The sequence below is a fragment of the Saccharomycopsis crataegensis genome, assembly GCF_037102585.1.
Source record: "Saccharomycopsis crataegensis DNA, jcf7180000000072, whole genome shotgun sequence".
Classification (NCBI taxonomy): domain Eukaryota; kingdom Fungi; phylum Ascomycota; class Saccharomycetes; order Ascoideales; family Saccharomycopsidaceae; genus Saccharomycopsis; species Saccharomycopsis crataegensis.
In genome coordinates, this window is record NW_027043819.1 from 251,270 (window position 1) to 273,784 (window position 22,515).

The 22,515-nt window shown below is 35.8% G+C and overlaps 11 protein-coding genes across 11 annotated transcripts; 4 read left to right on the forward strand and 7 right to left on the reverse strand. All coding sequences in view use genetic code 12, as the record gives it.

Annotated features, from left to right (window-relative positions):
- Nucleotides 1–180: 180 nt before the first annotated feature.
- On the forward strand, nt 181–1,839 carry YPF1 (aspartic endopeptidase; the record flags this gene model as incomplete). The annotated part of the gene is made up of 1 exon (XM_064993707.1): nt 181–1,839. One exon carries the CDS (start codon nt 181–183, stop codon nt 1,837–1,839), a length of 1,659 nt encoding a protein of 552 aa, XP_064849779.1.
- Nucleotides 1,840–2,964: 1,125 nt separating this feature from the next.
- On the reverse strand, nt 2,965–3,285 carry DASC09_001050 (NADH dehydrogenase [ubiquinone] 1 beta subcomplex subunit 9; the record flags this gene model as incomplete). Its single annotated transcript, XM_064993708.1, has 1 exon — nt 2,965–3,285. One exon carries the CDS (start codon nt 3,283–3,285, stop codon nt 2,965–2,967), a length of 321 nt encoding a protein of 106 aa, XP_064849780.1.
- A 1,252-nt stretch (nt 3,286–4,537) lies between these two features.
- Nucleotides 4,538–5,638, forward strand: PEX7 (Pex7p; the record flags this gene model as incomplete). The annotated part of the gene is made up of 1 exon (XM_064993709.1): nt 4,538–5,638. One exon carries the CDS (start codon nt 4,538–4,540, stop codon nt 5,636–5,638), a length of 1,101 nt encoding a protein of 366 aa, XP_064849781.1.
- A 141-nt stretch (nt 5,639–5,779) lies between these two features.
- OCT1 (metalloendopeptidase) lies at nt 5,780–8,485 on the reverse strand (the record flags this gene model as incomplete). Its single annotated transcript, XM_064993710.1, has 1 exon — nt 5,780–8,485. One exon carries the CDS (start codon nt 8,483–8,485, stop codon nt 5,780–5,782), a length of 2,706 nt encoding a protein of 901 aa, XP_064849782.1.
- Nucleotides 8,486–8,724: 239 nt separating this feature from the next.
- Nucleotides 8,725–10,857, forward strand: DASC09_001080 (uncharacterized protein; the record flags this gene model as incomplete). The annotated part of the gene is made up of 1 exon (XM_064993711.1): nt 8,725–10,857. One exon carries the CDS (start codon nt 8,725–8,727, stop codon nt 10,855–10,857), a length of 2,133 nt encoding a protein of 710 aa, XP_064849783.1.
- Nucleotides 10,858–11,720: 863 nt separating this feature from the next.
- On the forward strand, nt 11,721–12,665 carry DASC09_001090 (uncharacterized protein; the record flags this gene model as incomplete). Its single annotated transcript, XM_064993712.1, has 1 exon — nt 11,721–12,665. One exon carries the CDS (start codon nt 11,721–11,723, stop codon nt 12,663–12,665), a length of 945 nt encoding a protein of 314 aa, XP_064849784.1.
- A 389-nt stretch (nt 12,666–13,054) lies between these two features.
- DASC09_001100 (uncharacterized protein) lies at nt 13,055–13,822 on the reverse strand (the record flags this gene model as incomplete). Its single annotated transcript, XM_064993713.1, has 1 exon — nt 13,055–13,822. The coding sequence occupies one exon, from the start codon at nt 13,820–13,822 to the stop codon at nt 13,055–13,057; it is 768 nt and encodes a 255-aa protein (XP_064849785.1).
- A 710-nt stretch (nt 13,823–14,532) lies between these two features.
- DASC09_001110 (uncharacterized protein) lies at nt 14,533–15,327 on the reverse strand (the record flags this gene model as incomplete). Its single annotated transcript, XM_064993714.1, has 1 exon — nt 14,533–15,327. The coding sequence occupies one exon, from the start codon at nt 15,325–15,327 to the stop codon at nt 14,533–14,535; it is 795 nt and encodes a 264-aa protein (XP_064849786.1).
- Nucleotides 15,328–16,467: 1,140 nt separating this feature from the next.
- DASC09_001120 (uncharacterized protein) lies at nt 16,468–17,250 on the reverse strand (the record flags this gene model as incomplete). Its single annotated transcript, XM_064993715.1, has 1 exon — nt 16,468–17,250. One exon carries the CDS (start codon nt 17,248–17,250, stop codon nt 16,468–16,470), a length of 783 nt encoding a protein of 260 aa, XP_064849787.1.
- Nucleotides 17,251–18,564: 1,314 nt separating this feature from the next.
- Nucleotides 18,565–18,904, reverse strand: YSF3 (U2 snRNP complex subunit YSF3; the record flags this gene model as incomplete). Its single annotated transcript, XM_064993716.1, has 2 exons — nt 18,565–18,813; nt 18,902–18,904. 2 exons carry the CDS (start codon nt 18,902–18,904, stop codon nt 18,565–18,567), a joined length of 252 nt encoding a protein of 83 aa, XP_064849788.1.
- Nucleotides 18,905–19,367: 463 nt separating this feature from the next.
- On the reverse strand, nt 19,368–22,502 carry CIN8 (kinesin motor protein CIN8; the record flags this gene model as incomplete). The annotated part of the gene is made up of 1 exon (XM_064993717.1): nt 19,368–22,502. One exon carries the CDS (start codon nt 22,500–22,502, stop codon nt 19,368–19,370), a length of 3,135 nt encoding a protein of 1,044 aa, XP_064849789.1.
- Nucleotides 22,503–22,515: the final 13 nt, after the last annotated feature.

Consider the following 22,515-nt stretch of genomic DNA (forward strand, 5'->3'; position numbering starts at 1 on the left):
TTTTTAGTTTCCTTACTAGTAGGATTTTGGACCTGTCAATTTTCGCTTGTTCTTTGCCCCTGTCACGTGACACTCGTTTTTTTTTTCTTGAAGACAAATGTTGTGACGTTATTGGTATTGTTTATATATTATTCTTATTCTTATTATTATTGTATTTCTTTCCTCAGTGTGTTAATAATAATGCCAGATAATTTCAACTCTTCTGCTGGGGCGCTGAGCAACTCCACAATGTCCCTCGATAACATGACAGTGCTCAACCGAGTAGCCGTGCTCGCTACCTACAAAATCTACGATACATGGGGGTGTTTACCTTGGAATACCTATTCAGTTTATGTGCCATCAGTGCTTTTGACCGTTGGTGCAGTGTCCCTCGTTGTTGCCGGTGCCTTTTCTTCGATTTCTAAGCCTAAGAACGCTAACGATCCACTGCCTTATCATCCACTTTTCGACCCTTCTGATGTCGGCTCAATTCCTCTAGACGAGGAAGCAGAAGTTGTCAACAAATTCACCACCCGTAACGCCATCATGATGCCAGTTTTGTCTGGAGCTGCTCTTCTCGGATTGAAATACGCATTACAAAACTCTCTTAAGGATATTGTCCAGACCGTTTTGAAGAAATACATGGTTGCAACCTCGTTGATGTCCAATTACTCCTCCGTTAACTTTTTTTTGAAGACCGGAAACCGTTTGCTTTGTCATAAGTTTGGTATCAATCCTCTTGATATCATTGGCAAGTATAGAATTGTGTTAGCGAACGATACAGCGCTCAGTCCATCAGGGGTGATTGTTAATGATGATAAAATGGAAGCCGACAATTTCAAATTCCGTAATGCCCTTCTCTCGATTATTGGCCTTTCCATCAAGAAAGATGATAAAAAAAATATATCTGAAGATTCATCAAAAGAAAAAGGATCAGAAGAAAAGAAAGAATCTAAACAGAGTAAATTAGACAAATTGAGAGATGAATTGTCCACTACCGTCGACAAAAAGGAACAACTTGCCAATGTTTTTTTCTCCAGCGCAGATATCACTTCATTACTCGTTTCTTGTATGGCTACTTATGCTTTTGCCACAAATACTGGCGCTGGCTCTAAAAACTGGATCTTATCTAATATCATTGGGTCATCTCACGCAATTTGGGGAATGCAAAATACCGGGTTTAGCTCTTTTAGAGCCGCGTTCCTTTTATTAGGACTCTTGTTTTTCTACGACATTTATTTTGTTTTCTACTCCGATGCAATGGTTACTGTGGCCACCGGAATTGATATCCCAGTCAAGCTTGTCTTCCCTCACGCTCCAGAAGCCCCAATTACCGATGGCGTCATCCCAGCAATTAAGGACCTGATGCTTGGACTTGGTGACATTGTCATTCCAGGATCCCTTGTATCCCTTGCTCTCAGATTTGATTTATTTAACTATCATGCTGCTAACCCACAAACTGAATTCCATCATTTGAATAAATATTCAAAACCTTACTTTTACAGCTCTATTACTGGGTACATTTTAGGCCTTGGTCTTACCAACTACTGCTTGCATTATTTCAGCACTGCCCAACCAGCATTATTGTACCTTTGCCCATCAGTTATTTTGGCCATAATTGTTGTGTCTCTTGTTAGAGGAGAGTTCCTCAAGTTATGGAATTTCAGTGATGATGAAGAATCTGAGAAAAAAGATTCTGATGAATCCAAACCAAAAACATGGAAAGCTTTCTTAGAAGTTGATTTGCCTGAAGAAGATGAAGAAGATGAGGATTATGATGTTCTAGTTATTGAGGATGAGGAAGAAGATGAAGATGAAGAAGACGACGAATATGAAGAAGATGAGGATGATGTACTTTAGATGATAAAAGAATGTATTTTAGAAGGGGAATATTTGGATTATTGGCAATATGGAACATTGAGAGGTGCCAATAATCATCTAACCAGTGAAGCTGATTTTACTTCTTGTAAACTATTTTTTTTTCGTTTCTAGTATGATTAAGTGCAACGCAACGCGTTGGTGTATATTCAACATTTTTATTATTATTATTATTATTATTATTATGATTATTATTATGATTATTATTATTATTATTATTATTATTATTATTATTATTATTATTATTATTATTATTATTATTATTATTATTATTATTATTATTATTATTATTATTATTATTATTATTATTCTTATTATTATTATTATTATTATTATTATTATTATTATTATTATTATTATTATTGTTATTATTATTATTATTATTATTATTATTATTATTATTATTATCATTATTATTATTCCAATTTCTTTATTTCTTTATCTCTCAGTTTTAATATTTTGTATGTTTTGGAATATAAGACATTTTTTCCTTGATAAATTGTGAATATTACAAAAATATACCATTCAATTATATGATTCTTTTTATATTAATATAACAGACAATGACAGAAATAAAAGCAAGGGCGGAAAAGGGAAATATACATTATGCTTTAGATTAAGAAAATTGAATCAGCAGCTGGTGGGCTATCTGATACAATAATAATAGTGATAATAGTAGATAAAAATGATAAAAAATAGTAACATAAAGAAGAGTGCCTGCTGACTTTCAATTATAATACTGTTATTATGACAAATGATGACGGAGATGATTAAAACTAGAATTCTAGCCACAAGATCTATGCAAAAATATTGATGGTTAACAGAAGAATGGTGTTGATCAAAAATGACGTCGGGGAAGGGTTTTTTTTTTTGAGAGGTGGGGATATGACTGAAACATTTTTTTTTCTTTTTCCAATTAAACATATATTACCAGTACTTCATAAATGGAATGATGATGATTTTTCGTTGGTTTTATTTGTTTTTGAAAATTTCATGTTTCGTAAGTGTTTTTTTCTTGCTTTGAGACTAAGCGAATATTGAATATTGGATAATTAAATTTTCTTTTTTATTTTTCCTATTTCAAATTAAATAGACCAGTTTATTGTTCTAATAATGACCAGGAATTGGCTTATCCAATGATGGATGCAAGTTTCTTTCGAACTTAGTACCACCTGGTCTGGAGGCTGGAACAATTGGATCTGGGTGTCTATATTTGTATAATAAGGATTCGGTATTCTTCAAAATATGTTGTAATTGTTTTGGGTCATCAAGTTGTTTGTTGGCTTCAAACTGCTGTCTGATTTCCACTGCCTTCTTTCTGTACAAATCACGTCTATTGATCCACGAGTAGGCCAATTTCAAGGAGCGACGGTAGAAAAGGGTGACGATCTTTCTGTTGGCTTCGGTAAATGGAAGAACACCGGTCATTATTGTCGAGGATATTATGTATAAGGTTGAGGTTTATCAATGACGGTCAGTATATGATGGGGGGATGCTGAAAACAAATAATAATTTTGCAGAGGGCTATTATTACATTCACCACTTTCTCATTGGCCGTGAGTGGCACGGGTAATCCCAAATATTCTACACGTGACAAAAAGAAGATGCATTGATCTTATAGATACACCGTATTATTACGTTGCATTATATTATATTTTATTATATTATATATATTCTTGATAGTATATGTCTCTGTTACAAATAAGTGAATGATAGCCGCTATATTTGTAAAAATTGTGCAAAAATAGAGACTGTGGTGAAGCAAAATAGCTGCAAAGTAGTGTGCTTATATAAAGGGTAGATCATAGCCAAAATTAGAAATGCCCATCATATCTTTGTCTATTATAATCATCGGTCATTGTGCTTATTGATGAGTCACAATAAGTTGGAAAGCTTCAATTTTCTTTGCAGATTACCAAATATTGTTTCGAGGTCTTTTTTTCACAGCATCTGGATTATCAAGGCCTTTTATCACAATCCTGGTTATTTTAAATATTCTCAAACCTGATGCCTGCAATTTCTTTATTCTTAAAACTGGTAGCTTTAGTCTCTTCACCCTCCATCTTTCTAGCATCAGTGTTGTCAGTCACAGTCTCTTTGGATTTCATTTTGTCTTCATTCACAATCTCTTTATTATACTCTTTTATTTTCATTTTTGCCTTATCATTTTTACTCCTGTAATTTTCAATCTCTTTATTCTCTAACTAATCGCTTATATTGTTTTCTCCTACAAAAACCATCATTTGCTACCGCATCAGTGCCATTCGCACAGTGGCTTGGGAAAGGGATACGATAATATCAGCTTGCCTTCAAAGAATTTACAATCACTAATGATTTTTTTTCTTTGTCTGTTATTTCTCATTCTATGAAAGACATATTCGAAGAGAAGATACCTCCAACGAGTGCTGGACAGATCCAAGCATAATCAGCTCCTAAAATTCTTTTAAATCATTACCTTTATGTTGGTTTTTCTTTTTCTCTCACGCATCCATACCCGAGTTAATAATGGCTCTTTAGATCATCTGTGTCATTTCTGCGCGAGGATTTTTAATTACGAGCCCCGGTGGGAGCCTTCCCCAGAATCATCAAATTTACTCCTGGGACCCCAAAAGGCCTTCAATCACATATATATAGATTAAATATTTATATTATATGCCTAATATTTATAAGAAACTACTTCATGCTAAAATTCAGAACCAGTGGTTATAGTGGGTTCTCAGTGAAATACTCCTCTTTTTTCGATAATAAGATAGCTGTGGCGACATCGGCCAATTATGGATTAGCAGGTAATGGCCGTCTTTATATACTCTCAATAAATCCCAATGGTCAGATCACTCAGGATATCTATTTTGATACTCAAGACGGATTGTTTGACTTGTCGTGGTCGGAGATCAACGAAAACCATGTCGCGGCTTCTTCAGGAGATGGGACCATCAAGTTGTTTGATCTACATGTGGGGACATATCCCGTGGCCGTGTGGAATGAACATCATAAAGAGGTATTTTCAATTAATTGGAACTTAACCGACAAGTCCAGTTTTGTCAGCAGCTCCTGGGATGGAACAATTAAAGTATGGTCGGCTAATCGGAAACAGAGTCTAGTAAACTTACTGTCGTCTTCCAGTACGTTTGCTCCAACGACAAAACCATCCAGTGTTCCATTACTGAAATCCCAAAAACCAGGGTCCAACCTCACCAATACCCAATGCGTTTATCAAGCAAAGGTGTCGCCCCATGCTCCAAATCTCATTGCCTCTGTCAATGCCTCGTCCAGACTTCAATTATGGGATGTCCGTTCCGCGCGTCCTTTGCAAATGGATATTTTGTGCCATAACGGATTAGAGGCTCTAGGATTGGATTGGAATAAATATAGATCGACCGTGCTTGCCACATCGGGGGTGGACAAGACTATAAGAGTATGGGATCTTAGAATGATCACAAATAAGTTTCCGGCATCACATTCTTTAAATGGCTCAAACTCTGCCCCGCAAAACGAGATGGTAGGTAATCAACTCCCAGTACGAAACGTTACTTGGTCGCCTCATTCAAGCAACAAACTCTTGAGTTGTGGTTATGACATGACGGCCCGTATCTGGGATGACGTTACCGACAAGCGTGCTCCTCGAACAATCAACAATAGTACAGGATGTATAAACCTGTTTAATAATCATAAAGAATTTGTAATTGGTGGGGATTGGTCACTTTGGGGAGAGCCTGGCTGGGTGGTCACTACAGGATGGGATGAAATGGTGTATGTATGGAACTCCAACCGGAGATATTGATACATCGGATTGGTTTATATATGCATTTTATTTAATTCTAGGTCATATTTATAAATTTGTATTTGTAATTATCCTTTAAAGACAAAAATATAGATTTTTTTTTCTTCTTTATTATGTCATTATTTCTCCTTTATTATGTCATTATTTCACATCATCAATTTCCCCAATTAATTTCATACTCTGCGCATCCCCTTTAGCAATACGAGGATCATTGAGACATTCTCCCACACACTCCCAAGGGTTTCTACTTCCACCCCATCTCAAAACACTTGATTTGAAAATATTACCATTGACATTGTTAAATGGATCGGCTAAGAATAACTCCTTGTAAATCTTACTACTAATGGCCCTATCAAACAAATAGGTATAGTAAGTCGCCCCATAGGTGAACAAATGCCCAAACTTGCCGTACCAGCTGCTTTCAAGATCAGCAAAAATCCTCAAGTCTTTCTCACAGTTATGATAAATGGTTTCCGAGTATTGTAAGTTCAGACCCGCTAAAGCATCTAAATTTTCAAGGGTGATTAAATCATTATTTTTTTCAGTGATTTCCTCATGAATTCCTGTGGCCGGATTATAGAGCACCGGATTAGGGGTTTCAAGGTAAAGGTGTTGATCAAGGTACGCCATCTTGAGTTGTGAGTAAATATCACAATATCTCAAAACATCATTTTCCGATTGATGTAATTTAATCAATTTTGCCTTGTAGGTGTCTTCCAACTGCTTGTTAACGGCATCGATTTTGAATTGATCTTCATAGTGTTCACTGAGAAATTTCAAGACCCTGGCATCTTTACTAAAGGTTTCCATAAGAATACTAGGCAATTCAACGAAATCAGTGAGACATCTGGTTCCGCTAACGTTATGAAGGTTGGTTTTGCCAAACATGGAATGAAGGGAATGTCCAATTTCATGAAGTAAGGTTTCAACCTCCACAAGTTTAAGCAATGCTATATTTTCGATTTTGTTATTAATGCTTTTAACACTCTTTGAAAAGTTGCAGACTAATGTGATGATAGGTAATTGATAAATCTCACCTTCAGCATTTCTAATACATTGAATATACTTCACGTTATCGTCTTTTGGTTCTGACCGTGGTTCATTAAGAATTTCACAATTTTCAATTTCAGCTCCATCGGTGACTTTTCTGGAGCAAACAATAGTGAAATGGGCAGGATTCAAGGATTTTCCCAATCTTTCGAATAAATCAAGGTAAATTATCCCAATTATGTCATTTTCGTCTTTGGCATTGACCACAAGAAGTTTCCGGACATCCTTGTGCCAAATTTCTCCTCTTAACGGTTTATCAAATTTGAATTTCACTCCGTAAATACTAGTTAAAAACTTCGAGAGATTAGCAAAAATCGTACCCAATGAAAAGAAATTGGAAATCGGTTGATTTTCAAAGTCAGTGTTGTTGAGCGCTGGGACTGAGGCATTGGTTTCCGGAAGGAGTTCTTTGCGACGTTTATTGACAAGCAATTGATTTATCAAATATTCTCTGTCCCATGGTCTAATAAAGGCTATCACATCATCATCACTGAACGGCTGCTTCTTTGATAATTTATTTTCAATGCCACTGATTTGTTTTGAGTAATCTTTGAAATTGATAAGTCCTGAGTCCTTTTGATAGTCCTTGATTTTCAAATCTGCTAATTTTCTCAATTCGGCAACGCAATATGGTTCAATCTTTTTCCGCAAATTATCTAAAAATACTAGAACGTTGTTTGAGTTTCTAGCCATCTTATCTTCAAGTTGATAATGATTGAAATCTTGATAATTCAATTTCAATGATAAAAGCTTTCTATAATTCAACATCAATTCAAGTAATTGTAACTGTTTTTGGGAAGATGAGTTTAGGCCGACCCAAATCTGCTTTCTAATTGATTCATTGGAACAGTTTTTGAGTAATAAGAAAGAAACATGGGAATTGACCAGGAAAGAAACCCTTGTGCCTCTGGACGAAAATTTTCCTAGTTCGGCTTGTATTTGGTCCATTATTTCATCTGATACAGAATTTTTTAATTCCGCTTTGCTAAATACAAATTTGCTGTCCTTCAAATCGAAGGCATTATTGTTGAAATATTGACCAATAACCGAAATTCTTGAAGACAATTCAATAAACAAGTCTCTAGTTTTATCATCCTTATCGATCCCTGATTTCTTGAAATCTGCTAGCAACAATTCACCCACAACAACCTCCTCCGCACTCAATTCTTCCTTAATATGCTTTTTTGACGGATCATTTAATAAACTGTTCAAGATATTGAATAATTCAACGTTTGTGTTAAGTACATTCATATAATTGAACATTTTCTCATGACATTTCTGGGCACTTTCTAAAAAATGAGAGTCCGGATGGGAAATTCTAATAAATTCACACAAATCAATGACCTTACAAAGCATATCACTTAAAGTATCCAAATTCTTGATACAATGACGCAACCCATGGTCACTAGTATCACTGACAATTAAGTTGACAATATTTTCCGCTTTTGCAAGCATTTCAGTGGTGAAGAATTCAAGGCCTTCGGAGGACGTTAAATATGGATTTCTGAAAAGCCCTGTTTCTAGTCTTTGTTGATCTTTGTGGAAAATATTGAGTTTCGAAGCCAAATTCTGATACAGTGACGAAGAAGGGATCTTAGGAATATTTGCTACTCTAGCACCGGGGGATGACGGGCTAGTGATCATCTTTGTCCAATAACTCTCATTATCGAATATTTGTTTGAGCTGCCTTTGCACATCCTGTGTCTGGAGTAGCTTTGCAGTTCTGGAGAAGTACCGGGTATAATTATTTGGGCGTTTACCATTCAATCCACGGCTATAAGCTCTTAAGGACTTCATTTTTTCCTCCTAAACTAGTCCTTCTGCCCCTGGTGATTTCATAGATAGTAAGCCAGATTCCCCAAAATTTTCAATGTTTTTGACATTTTTTTTGACCACATGCACGTGCACGATGAGCATTTGAGATACGAGAAAAATGGTATCGCTGGTTGCCACAACCGTCTTGAGTAAGGAATGAATTCCTTTCCTTAATTTAGCGATACAACTGGGAGTAAATTCAATAAATATGACGTATTAAGATGATAATACGATGTGGAATCTGCCATCAATCGCCAGTTACTTTGAATGGCCGGTTTTCTCTGGAGAAAAGCTTGTGGGATGCAGCGATAAAGGGTAGTCATGACCATCATAACAATTCGTCCTACCTCAATTGTCCTTCTTGTATGAATTCTTTATTGTTGAAGAATAATGTGAAATACTTGGATACCTTATTGTTAATAGATGAATCTAAAAAGCAGATTAACAGAGTCCTTCGAATGTCATTGAAGAGTGATGACAGTGCAAACATTGAGTTTTTGACAGAGTACGTTAATGGCAACCAAACAAGCGACACAAAGAAAAATGAGGAGAATTCTTCCGGACTCGCAACATTAGAATCTCCTTTAACCTCTTCAAACCATGCTTTGTCTAGCTCTATTGCCAAAGAAATCACATCTCCTGCAGATTCCTCGATTGCTGCACTATCAGCACAGTTGCTTACCGTGGAATCTTTGATCCTTAACAGAAAGATAAGCCAGCTACGGAACCAGAGTAAGGAAATAAGGAACCGTATTAAGACAGCTCTAATGGTTAAAAAACAAAGACATCATGATCTTTTGAACAAGAAATTGGCTAACTATGATGCCAACAAGCAAAAGCTCAACGAGAGTTTCGAGCAGCGAAGGAAGCAATTAAAAAGGGAAATAGGTGAACGAAAAATGGGCTTGACAACCGTGGAGTCACTGATAAGCAATGAGAAGGCTATATTATTTCAGAACCTTTGCAAGTTTATTTCCGTTAAAAAGTATTTGACTAAGAAGTCTTTGAATGAAGCGTCGCTGTTCAACAAGATGAGAAGTTATTACTTGACGATTGGTTTCCATCCAGTATTCTCCGTTGGTAAGATTATGCATTATAACCATATCCTCGTGACTTCCTCATTGGAGTTGATTTGCCAGTTCCTATTTTATTCTTCACATTACCTTCTGATAAATCTTCCATTTAGCATTGATATTCCCAGTAGAGAAGGCCTGTTTAAATATGTGCTCCATGGTTTGAATGAAAATTTCGATGGTGGTTTTTTAAAAATCAAGGTTGATAAGAAGTTTGTTTCAAGTCGAGAAAATCCAAACTTTATCGGAAGCATACCACCGAGAAATCTATTGATGATTTTGAACCAATATTCCTATGACGAAACCTTTAATTCTAAAAATACCGTCAGCCTCAAAAAATCTTTGATTAAGTTGAATCTGGTGGAATTGTTTGAATTTTCTATTCTTTTGGCAAAAATCATCATCAACTTGTACGCCATGTGTGCTGAGTTGCAAATAGTTGAGAACGAGGGTAGCAATAGTGCTTTCAGTACCTACAGTAACTTATTTAAAATTGATGAATTATTATATTTGCTTGTTACAGGAGGTGCTGTGTTGAACGACACCAACAAGAAGCCCATGAGAGTAGTTAGTAGCGAGAGCACCATGGTACAAAAAAAGAAACACGATTTGAAAGGCCATTTGAAAGAGCAATTGGCTAATAAAAAGAGGTTGTCATCTTTACAGGAATTATCTAAAACTGAAACCGGTGTCAAGAAGGAAAAAAAACTGAGGTTTTTGAAATATATTTTCAATGTTTCTGAAGAGAAACCAGAGATCAATCAAAATAATGGTGAAAATAAGGACAAAGAAGAAGGGGCCATTAGTAAGACTGAAGCATCTGATGAATTGAACTTTGAAAGTTATATTGAAATCAAGCTGGACAATGACAAAAAATTGAAAGATTTTGATAATAATGATCAACCAATAGAGGATCTATCATTGGCTGATTTGAGTTTCAGGATCTTCAGAATATTGTATAACCAGTCATTACTTTTGAGTGAAGAGCGTGAAAAGATTGATAGCAACGAAGAAAATCAAAGGTTGGTGAAAGATCTTCCACCAGAGCGCTCCACAATGACACAAAATTCAAATTCCTTATCTTCATTATCTACAACGAATCTCATAACCAATACCAAGAAAAAGACGAAGAAACAGAAAAAGAAGCAGACAAGCTCTTCTGAATCTTCTGTGACTAGAAAAAAGACCACTTCTGAAAATACCACCAAGGAGAAAAATTCTTCACACGCTGATAGAGAAAGCTTTAAAAGCGCCAATAGTAATGAATGGCAGATGATTTGATCATAAAATCTCCATTTTTTTTTTCTTTTTAAAAAATATTAGGTTATGCGGCTCTATTAAAAATAGAGGAGTTCAACGCAGACGCCCTTAACTGGGCCATATCAAAACCTTCAGGAGCAATGTTGTAATTTGCTGCTTTCTTCGCCGATGCCAGAAATAACTGTTTACTTATAAAATAACTTTGAAGGGAAGTCATTCACAACTGGAAAAATCAATGGTCATTAATGATTATCTCTGAAAGTTGGAATGAATGTCAAGGTTAAAGTTATGCAGGAAAAGACTATCAATCATTTTGAACAAGAAGTGCACACAAAAGTGATGTATGGATATGATATTATATATATACATATATATATATATATATACTATAGTATCTTTTATCAAAATTTTTGTAGATTTGAGATCAACAGATAGCTTACAGAGAACAAACAAATGATTAATCACTGCAAAGCTAGGTCATGTGACCATTTGTTCTTATTCTTAACCGTATTACATTTTGCTATTGTTATATTATTTAGCTTCAATTAAGATATAGCTATCAATAAATCATTTTAATGTTGCTGCTTGTTAGAGCATACTATCCCTGGGCTCTATTGCATGTATATCTGAGAGACTGTGTAATAACTCTCACCGATACCCCAGAATATGCAAAGATCGAAGCACTTTTTTTTCCTCACAAAAGAGAGTTCCGACTACAGAATAACAACCAACCTGACTGACTCCGACCACAGAATAACATTGGGCTAACACAGTTGGAGGAATACCTGTAGTTTTTGGTAACGCTGCTCAAGATTGATGATATGAATTGGGATAATAATCATCGAGGCCGTACTAAATCATCTTGTATTGTGGGTTAAAAAAAGATGAGCATCAAGTTCGCCTCCCTCCAGGACATTATTTCTCTGATTCCCGTAAACCAAGAAAACGATTACCGTACGGTGGTGAAACTATTGGTTATTGATATAGAATCATTCCATCATGATGTCTCACAATACCAACAGTCTTTATTTGGTCATTCATCCAAAGATGATATGAGTCTCCAAACCTTGGTACAGTTGAATTCGGTGGATGTGATCATCATTCAAAGTGTCGAGAAATTAATGGGATACTTAACGCTAATGGAAATGGGTAAGATTCCTCTTAAAGTTGATGAAAATTTAAGAGTTGAGAAAGAAGAGCATTTTTTTGATGATCTCAACCCAGATGATGATATGATTTTTAAAAAAGTTTCCGTTAAAATCATTATATGGAATTTATTCAACAACATTTGTGATTTCGCTTCTAAACTCTACTCTTTGGAGGGCCCCGTTGAGCTATCTTCATTTTCATGTATTCACCCAAGCAGATTCGGGGTAAAAATTATCAATGAATTAATCATGAGGATTTTGCTGGTGAATGAGCTATTGAAAACAGAAGTCACTAGAGAATTTGGACTTGAAATCAGTGAAGAAATCCAAATATTTGAAGATCCAAATATCGCACACCAATGGAAGCTTATTCCTGTACCGCTTTTCAATGTTGAAGAAAACCATAATACGGAAATGATGGACAATACAGGGAATACCAGAGTTGGGAAAGGATATAAGTCAGTATCGAATTTATACCAGCATTTGATAAGCAGCGCTCGAGGTGAAAGAGATATGAATAAGGCTCAACCAGCTGTTGTCTCGCAAGGTCTGAAAGATTCCTGTTTCTTTGATATAAGGCAGGAGGCCGACACCTGGTTTTACAAAGAGAACTTGAAAAAAGGGATGAACACAAAATATATTTATCTTGACTCCTTGATAAATAAATGGCTAAGCTATTAAATAAAATAAAAAACATTAAAAAGACATAAAATGCAGTAATAAAAGGAAATAATAAAAAAAGATGATTTGGACTATAAATTTAATTGTAATTTAGAGCAGAGTAATAATTGAAAAAATATGTGATGGCGATGCAGAAAGATCATAAAAATAGCAGCGAAATAGAAGATATTAGTATAAAATGAAACAAATCATGGGTGATTGGTGGATATTATATGGGTAAACTAACGACTAGAGATAGCCGCGATGCAAAAAAGAATTCATCGCTCCAAAATGGTGTTATTATATGATGCAATGTAGTTGAAGTTATAAAATATGCTATGAATGGAAAGATCATAAAGTCATGGGAAAAAATGGTTGGAGGAACAGTGGATGATGGATAGTGGATGAACTCAAATTGGACCCATTTGGCTACCCATTGGTGTATTATAATAGTCCCAGGCGTTGACGAACCTATCAGTCCAACTACTCATGATAGCTAACATTAAACTGGAAAGAGAAATGAGAATTTGGATACCAGTACCTGCCCAAATTGCTCCTCTAGTATAATCACCATAATGAGCTTGGACGGTATAGTAGTTGTCGAGAACTTGTTGGAAAAGCATGTTGGCGGTGTTGATATTACTTTCCTGCCAAACAGAAGCAATTACTGATAATGACAAGGAGACATAGCAGACGAAAAACACCGGCTTATAAGCGTTTCTATAGTTTCTAGGAGAGATGAAGGCCATCATTGTAAGAATGAGGAACGACATGATCACAGAAATCAAGAGGATATAAGGGGTCATACAACGAGAACGGAACATATCAGCAGTCTCGATCACAAGGTTGTAAAGGTCGACACACGACGCGTTACTGGAGTCGAATTCTGAAGATGCCAACAACATATCGTAAGCGTTGACACCACAAGAATAGCTACCTCCATTGACAGAAACACAAGAGCTGAAGTACCCAAGACGAAGACGGAGTTCTGATATTGGCAGGTTCTCTTGAGTTTCAAGGTAAGTGAGAGATAACAAGTAGTAATTCGAAACTGCTGGGGTTGTACATGTTGCGAGAACCAACGCTTCAAGAATGATGTATATAAACAACAACACCACACATATATGACGAGGGCGAACTAATCTTTGAAGACTGATATTCTGTCTATTGATGAACATTATGGTGGAGGGTTGTGGCCATGCAAAGACCAGATGATGATGACGATAATTCGAAAAAACTTGAGGAATTGAAATCAAAACAAAAAATTTTCAAAGTTTAAAGCAGGATGATAACAATACAAGGAAACACATTCATTTTTATTGAAAATTTTCATTTGTCGTGTCCCAGTGCCCGTTTCTGGATGTTTGAGATTTGACCAGCCATCCCAATGTTGGTACTCCGTCTAGTGGCATTCTGCAGGTCAAGCGTGAACCGGAACGGTCAAAATCAGGACGCAGATTGTCCTTTGACCTTAAACTTGCAAGAGAATACAATAAACGTCTGTCAATCAATAACAGGACAGTAATTCAAAATAAAAATTTTGTTTGGTGCCTCCTAATTTACTACTTGGTTTACTGTGGTGTCTAAGCAATCTAACTAATTGGTGATGCCAGAAAAGTCATTTCATTGAGCAGTGAGAAAATAAATAAAAAACAGAAAATAGCGAAAAAATTAAGTAATCAGAAAACGGAAAATGGAATGCTAGGGATATATAGATGTATGTAAAATTCTCAAAATGCAGTACTTGTAAGTAAACAGTATTATAATAAAGTGATGGAGTTGAGGTATGAGATGCAAGGTATATAATGAAATACCAGAAGTAATATTTGTTTTGTTAAGATTCTTTTTTTTTTTTTGTCAATCTTGGTGATTATTGAATGTTAGAAGTTTAGATCTTCTCGTCAAGGCCTAAATCCTCTTCAACCTCTTCGATTTGCTGACCTAATACACCCAAAAGACCAGTTACAATAGATGCCAGAAGCTGCATCGCAACACCAGCCCATAAAAGACCATTATCCACCGACCCACGGGTGGCCAGTAAGGTGAAGTACTGATCAGCCATTCTATTCATGATACCAGTTGCTGTGGTAATATTTGTTTGTAGCCAAATTGCACTGACTAATGAAAGAGTAAAACTGATATATGAAAGCCCGGCAGCGTACTTATACATATGGTTAGCAGTGACAGGGGAGGTAAAAGCAAAGGAAACGACGCAGATAAACGACAAGATAACTGCGACAATCAAAGAGTAAGGATCCATACAACGAACTCTGAATCTTTTAGCAGTACCAACCATGAAGTTGAAAAGATCAGCGTTGGTGACTTGGGTTTGATCGAATTGGTTGGAGTTTGCTAGTAAAATGGTTGTTTCATTGGTTGAACAACTGGTCAGAGAAACGGAGTCGTTGGTGTGGATGACGATACACGAGGCAAAGTAACCCATATTAACCTCAAGTTTGGTAACACCACTTGGCGATTCTTTCATAGCTGCCTCAGTGGCAGTGTAAGTAAGTTTTGCAATGTTGAGTTCACTGACAGAACTGGAAGTGCACCCAGACACAACAATACATCCAAAGATGATATATAACACGAGAAAGATGATCAGGGTGTGTCTCAACCATTTCTCTCTCAGTCTGAGATATTCTAGTTGGAACCACTCAAAATTGGCAAATCTTGAGAACATTGCAAAAGGGAGCACCAGATCACTGGATCACACTAGTTTTGAAAATCTCCAAACAAAAGGATGTGGTTATTGTATCATATACCTTTTGTATATGACTGATATAATGCAAATAAAAAACTTTGAGATTCAGGTTAAGTTGACCAAAATCAACGCGGGCTGATTATAGTTAAAGAAAAATATTGTGGGCGTGACGAAGCTTATAAAGAAGTGAGAAAAACCAGCCTTTTTTTTTCTTTTCAAATAGAGGGATTTTTCTCATTAACGCTAAGGGGCCAAAACAAAACCTTTTCTTTTTATGAACACACCATTTACGCTATCATAATTGTATGCTCGTAGTTAATTAGACGGTGTCTGAGATGTTGAGAGCCTGCAGAACCACCGGACGGGCTGTGCGCCCGCCATCCAATATTTCCGCACCTCGCAGAATAATAGTAGTTGAAGGACGACTCAAAACTATGGTTATCCAACACCTGGAACCCACCAGGATAAAAATGTTTGGGTATATAGATTCATATTCAGGGTTCTTTATGCTTAAATCAAGGATGAACAGGGGTTGAGCAAGAATAATTTTCAAATAAGAACACAACTCCAGTACCTGGCTACCATTGAAAGGTTTTCCAGCTGTCCAGGTATCTCACTTTGATATTTAATATTTACTAGTTTTCTATGGAAAATAGATATAAGTTGATAATAACTACAAAAGAAAACTTTGAAATGATTCTTTCAATAATGTATTTAAAAACAATTTTACAGTAAGATGATACTCAATAAAAAGATGCTAGAGAAATAAAGAAATAATAATAATGAGATGCAAATTCAAAAAAATCTATTTATGCAATGACAGGTCCATTGGGAAATTGTTTGATGGAGTTGAAGTGATTTTGTAATGTATCAGTAGATGGTGATGGTGCAATAGAAGCAATAATAATAATATAGGGGAATTGGAGCATTAGCCAGTAGTCGTCAAGAGCAAAATGGTATGTGTGGTTAATGTGAATAAGGGGTCAATTTCCAAACTAAAGAAGAAGTAGCATAAACAGATCATTTATGATAATGATTAATGAAAATTAGAAAAAATGATGATAATAATAATGTACACTGAAGGGAAAAAGGGATGAATGATAGATGATGCAAAATAGTTCACATTTTTTCTTCGTCAAAGACTTCTTCGGCGATGTCTCTGATCAAAGTACCAATCACAGCCAAGAAGGCCAACAAACCGGTGGCAATCAACATTAAGCCAACACCCATCCATACGAAGACACGGGCAATAATATTGTAGCTAATAGAGATTTCGTAGTAGCTGTCTACCATGGTTTTCATAAGGTGTGTGGCGGTTAAGATGTTAGTTTCTTGCCAAACAGCAGCGACCAAAGTGATAGCAAATCCAAGGAAACAAACCATGGCGGCGTACTTGTACATCCCTGGAGAAGATTGTGGACTGGAGAAGGCAAACATCACCAAAGTGAAAAAGGCAACGGCCAATGCAGCAACGACAACATATGGAGTCAAACAATACTTTCTGAATTCCTGGGCAGTGCCAATGTATAAGTTAAGCAAATCAACATTAGCATCGGAAGAATCAGAAAAGTTGGAGTCGGTAAGTAACAAGTGTTTTTCATTGGTGCCACAGGTCCAGCTGTCAATATTGTTGAGATAATTGGTTTGGATACAAGAAGAAAAGTAACCGATGTCGACTTGTAACTCAGTCAAAGCATCAGCATAGTAGACCCCAGATGAGGCATCACCACTGCTGAAAGTGATTTCAAGTAAGTGGAAAGGTCTGGAAGTGGTGGTAGTGGAGGAAGAGATTAGAAGGGCGTAGAAAACTAAGAAAAACACAAGGATGATGACAACATAATGTCTTGGTTTAATGGATTGAAGTTTAAGGGTGCTAAGTCTTGATCCTAAACTAGACAACATTTTTGATTGGTGATTGAGAAATTTTTTTGGTGGGCACAAAACAATTGTGGGTGAATGAGAATTAAAGCGATAGAATAGAAGAACAACCGCTTATGATAGTGTTTCCAGTGGTAAGCAAGAGTTGCAATTGATAAACACACAATTAGAATTAGAGTGAGAATAAAAATAAAAAAATTAAGGGAAATCCAAATATACTTATATATGGTCACCGCTTTGACGAGGTAGTCTGCAACGGTGAGACGAAATTCCCATTGGAAATCAAGAAAAAAAAAAAAAAAAATGCCGCCCACTAAGACAAGACAATCTCATGGAAAACGCGAAACAGTCTAGTAATTTTGAGACTCTCTCCCGTATAGAATCAAAATCAGGGGTAGAACAGTCAGGGCAACCTTGCGAGATTCTTCTACAAGGGATGGTGGTGGCCGTCTAGAGATTCATGTTGGGGAACTTGCGTCCTCGTCTAATGCAGACGGGAAAATCGCAGAAATTATCGCTCCCATCCTTGAGACAACAACTACCCATTAATTTAGACACGCAAGAAAATTATAGAATAATATTATTATTGCTAAAAGAGAGAGGCACAAAAAAATAAAGAGAAACTTATATCCAAGAATTCTCATACAAGTAATTATGTGTACTCTTGTCTAACGTGGCTTTAAGTAATCGAGATTTTTTGCTACAAGTTAAAACACTGGAAAATCAACAATATTAAATTAACTGAACCATAACCAAAAAAAAAAATGAAAAGAAAAAAAATTGAAGACCTCAGGCACCACAAGTTCGATTTTTTCATATTATAGCAGTTCTTCATAAAGGAAAAATGGATTTTGAATTAAAAGATATTCTACTTGTTGACCATTTTTCCATGTAGGGTTTCTAGAATCAATCTTTTTAAAGAAGAAAATATACTTTATGTACTATATATTATATAGTACCCAATTCCATTTGTACTGATCATTAATCAGAGTAATTGGTATTCTTTCTGCAATGAGTAAGTCCTAATGTAAAAGGCACACCAATAAAACTTAGCAGAACATTGTTTCATTTGTTCTATACTTATTGATAGCAATTCAAAAAAAGAAAATAAGCTTTAATATGATAAACACAGCATCATTAATTACCTTTATCCTCATCCATAAGGGACGCCTAAATCAAGAGGCACAAAGAACTTACTAGCGTCTTTGCATATTTTCTCTACCATGATTTCTCTTAAGAGGAGCATTGGCCAGCACCTGTATAAAGAAGAATATAATTCACCCATTAATTTATTCCTTATTTCTTCCTTTTCCCTTCACTCTCATCATCATCATTCATTCATTTTCTTTTTTCAATAGGTCCATAGGGCTGCACCATCTTATCAATGAACTTCATCTTACTGAGTTGCATTGGTTCATTGACCCCAATAGAATAGTACTCGGCTAATCCATGATGTGCCGCCATACTAGAGTATGTGTCTCTTTTCACATTGGTGATCCATTCGGCCTTCGAGGTGTCGGGATCTCCGATCCCAATGTGCTTGGATTTCATCAACTCATACTGCTGCTTGTCTCTAAGTTTGTCTGCCTACCAATAAACATGTTAGTATATCAATAAAAGGGATTGTAAACATAACGCGTTTATTTCAAAAATTAAAGCACACAAGAAAACATACCATTTTTCTTATTCTTTGTCGGTTCTCATCTAGGAAATACAAACGATCTCGCTAGAAGAGGTTCACTTGTAATGCGATTAAAAAAAAAAGAATTTTCTGGATAATATAATCACATGCCATACACAATAAAATTTGGGGTTATTGGGGTTTTTGAACCCCCTATTACAGTATGCTGTTATATATAATAAAACAAGTAACCGAGAATAACAAAAAAAAAAGAACAAACAAATCAATCATTAACCATTATCTATTAGCTGAAAAGACCAAAATTTCACGAAAAAAAAAAAATGTAGTAATACAAAAATTGAAAGATAATACACAAATTAAAAGAAAAAAAAAGAACCACCAAATCCAAAGACAAATTAAGTAAAAGAAAAAAAAAAAAAGAATAATTAATTTCCAATATTTCTAGCAGAAACAGGAAGAGGGAGGAGGAGAGTGTGTGTGGTGTTGTATAATTGACCATTCATCTAAGTACCCTTTTCTTTGGTAGCGAAGCTCTAAACTTTCGAGAGCCTGGCTGTTGCTTCACAACACGATTAGTGATGAAATCAGTACTTCTTGACCGCTTAGCTGTTGATTTTGATTGCGAATCATTATCGATACCTAAAAATGAATCTGTTCTAGGATGTAGCGTCATTCTAGCCGATTTAAGGAGCGTCGGCTTGGGGCCACTTTCAAATGTTTTGTTGATAATATTATCACCGTTTGACTTAGCCGATTTATCCAATCTTCCGATTTTCTGTGTAATATCTCTCAAAATACGGGAGTCAGACAAAGAGGCATTATCATCATTCATCGAGTCATCCACATCTTTCATAATTTGATTTTCATTGGCTTCCAAAGTTAAATTCTTCAGATCCAAATTCATTAAATCTTCAAAATTGGAGCAATGCTTCTTGAGGTCTGAAATGACTCGCTTGGATGGCGACCTGTTTGGAGTATAAACTACATGACTTTTGTTAGCACCATCAAAGAAAAATCCACTGTTTTCAAAAGTCCCGTTTGTCAATTTGGGTGTCTTGCCAGTAGGCAAGGAGTCCCTACTGATTTTATTTTTCTCCTGGGTAAAATCATCAATCATTTTTTGAATGGTGTTCGTGTCATTGGGTAAAAAAACTGATTGTTTATTTTCTTGATCTTCAAGAATGATGTCACAATTGATGTCAGATATTTGACAGTCCACTTGTTTTGAGGTGGCTGATAATTTAGTTGATTCCTCACTAACCACTTTATAGTCATTTAAGATCTTATGTTCCATATTCGTGAGCAAATTCTCATAGGAATTTCCTGAGTTGTGACTTTCTTCACTAGCAGAAATTATAGCCCTAGAATTAAGCTTTATCAATTCTGATTGAAATTCTAACTGATCATTACTAGTGGAATCAATAGTCGTGGATAGATGCTTTGACAAGAGATCGATCTTGGTGTTGGTACCAATAATCGCTTCATCAATCGATTGAGTGAGTCCATAAATTTTTGATTGTGCGGATTTTCTAAGACCATCATTGTTGAGATTCATCTTGATGATGCTGGAAGAAATAGTTTCTTTATTCTTATTGATGAGTTTGGAAACAAGTTCCTCCCGTTGTTTCTTGTTGTGTTCTTGAACCATTGAAATGACATTCTTGAGCAACACAGATTCTTGAGCTTTTAGTTCTTCTTCTATTTGGGTTTCATAGCCTTTGGTTAACGATTGTGAAATTTCATCAGCATTAATTTCATTACCGATAATATCAAATCCGTTAACTAATTCTTTTATGGATCTGAAATTGCCATCAATTGTTAATTGAATATCTGAATTAGCTTCTCTGATTTCATCCAATTTATTTTTGACTTCGATGCAAACATCTGGGAGTTTTGAAATAAAAAGGTTTGCCACTTTCACAGAGAATTGTTTTGTATGCGCTTCTAGTTCCTCAAATTCTTCATGGATCTTGTTTTTCACAAACTGGAACTGGCCGGTCAAGCCACTACTGTCAAGCTGCAAAAGTTTTGTTATGGAGTTCTGTAACTTTTTGTTTTCAGCTTGCATCTGTTCACTAATCAAAGTTTGCAATTTTTCCTTTAGTTGCCTTTCATTGTTTATTAAATAGAAAATGTTTTCATTCATCATTTCAATAATCGACTTGAATTTGCTAGAATTGTTCATTAAGTTTTTGTGATTAGCTGACTGTCTATTAATTTTATCATGTAAATCATTGATTATTGAATTTGTGTGCGCAAGTTCTTCGTTCTTTTTGAATATTCTTTCATTATTTTCATCTAGCTGCTGTTGTAATGATTTCACTTGCCTCTGTAAAGCTTCATTTTTGGACATGTATTCATTGTTCTCAGTACGCAAATTATCAATATCCAGTTTTAATTCACGGTAATTTGATTCTTCAACAAATATTCCGTTCTTGAGACGACTAGCGTTTAAATCAGCTTTAATTCTGGCTAATTCCACGCTCAAGTCTTTGACTAAGATGTTTTTCAAAACTAAAGTTCCGATTTGTGGCTTGTTTTGAATATTCTTGGCCTTACTGGCATATTGAAGGGTACTTAGAGTTTCTTCACAATTGATCTTAGCTGGTGAAATATTGGCAACTAAAATTGTCTTTGTTTTGCCACCAATAGAATCTTGAAGTAATCTGGTTAGCTTGGATTCTCGATAAGGAATATGCTTATCATTATCGACAAGACCATTTATAACTCTTCCTAAAGTCAACAAGCTTTGATTAATTGAGCCAGCTTCCCTTGCTCGTTGATTGACAGCCCCAGATCTACCGATATTTTCAGATCCTGCTAAGTCTACTAAGTTGAACTTCGATATTCTGAATTCTCGTTGCCCATTTCCGGATGTTGTTGCTTGCTTGAATAAATTAATTGTGAAAATTGTATGTGATCTACTGGATACATCATTTAATCTGGTAGCGGCAACTTGTCTTTTATTGATACCTCCTTGTAGTAATCTCATTCCATGTTCAGCATCCCGTAGTATAACCTCTTCCAAGTTCTGGGTCATTATTGCATTCTTATTGATGACATTATTGTTGTTATTATTTCCATTATGCTCGAAGATCCTGAGCTTCTTTGAGTCATCCACGGCAAATAAATCTCGGAGTTCTTCATTATATAACTCCAAAAATGAGCATTTGATGATAAAATCGGTACCTTGCAATACTGCCAAAGTATCAAACAATGTGTATAATATTCTTGGTATGATCCCAGCTTGGGGACTGAAAGAGCCTGTTCTGACATCAATTTTCTCATCGCCATGCATTGTATAGGTTTTTCCAGTACCTGTTTGACCATAGGCAAACATTGTGCAATTGTAACCTTTTAGAAACTCCTTAAATAGTGGTTCAGCAGTCCCTTGGAAAAACAGCGATTGATCTGTTTCTGTACCGTATACCTTGTCAACTGTGAATGTTTTCGATGAAATATCTGCAGATATACCTGTTTCATTACTGGTGTTGATAGATATCTCTGTCGGTACGCCTTCATCAAAGTTGGTAGGGATCTTGACTACTACTGGTGATTTCGCTTGGATTTCTTGTCGATTTCGGCCGCGACATCTCACGACCACATTGATATTGGCCAGCTCATCCGATTCCATAGTAGGGCTAGTA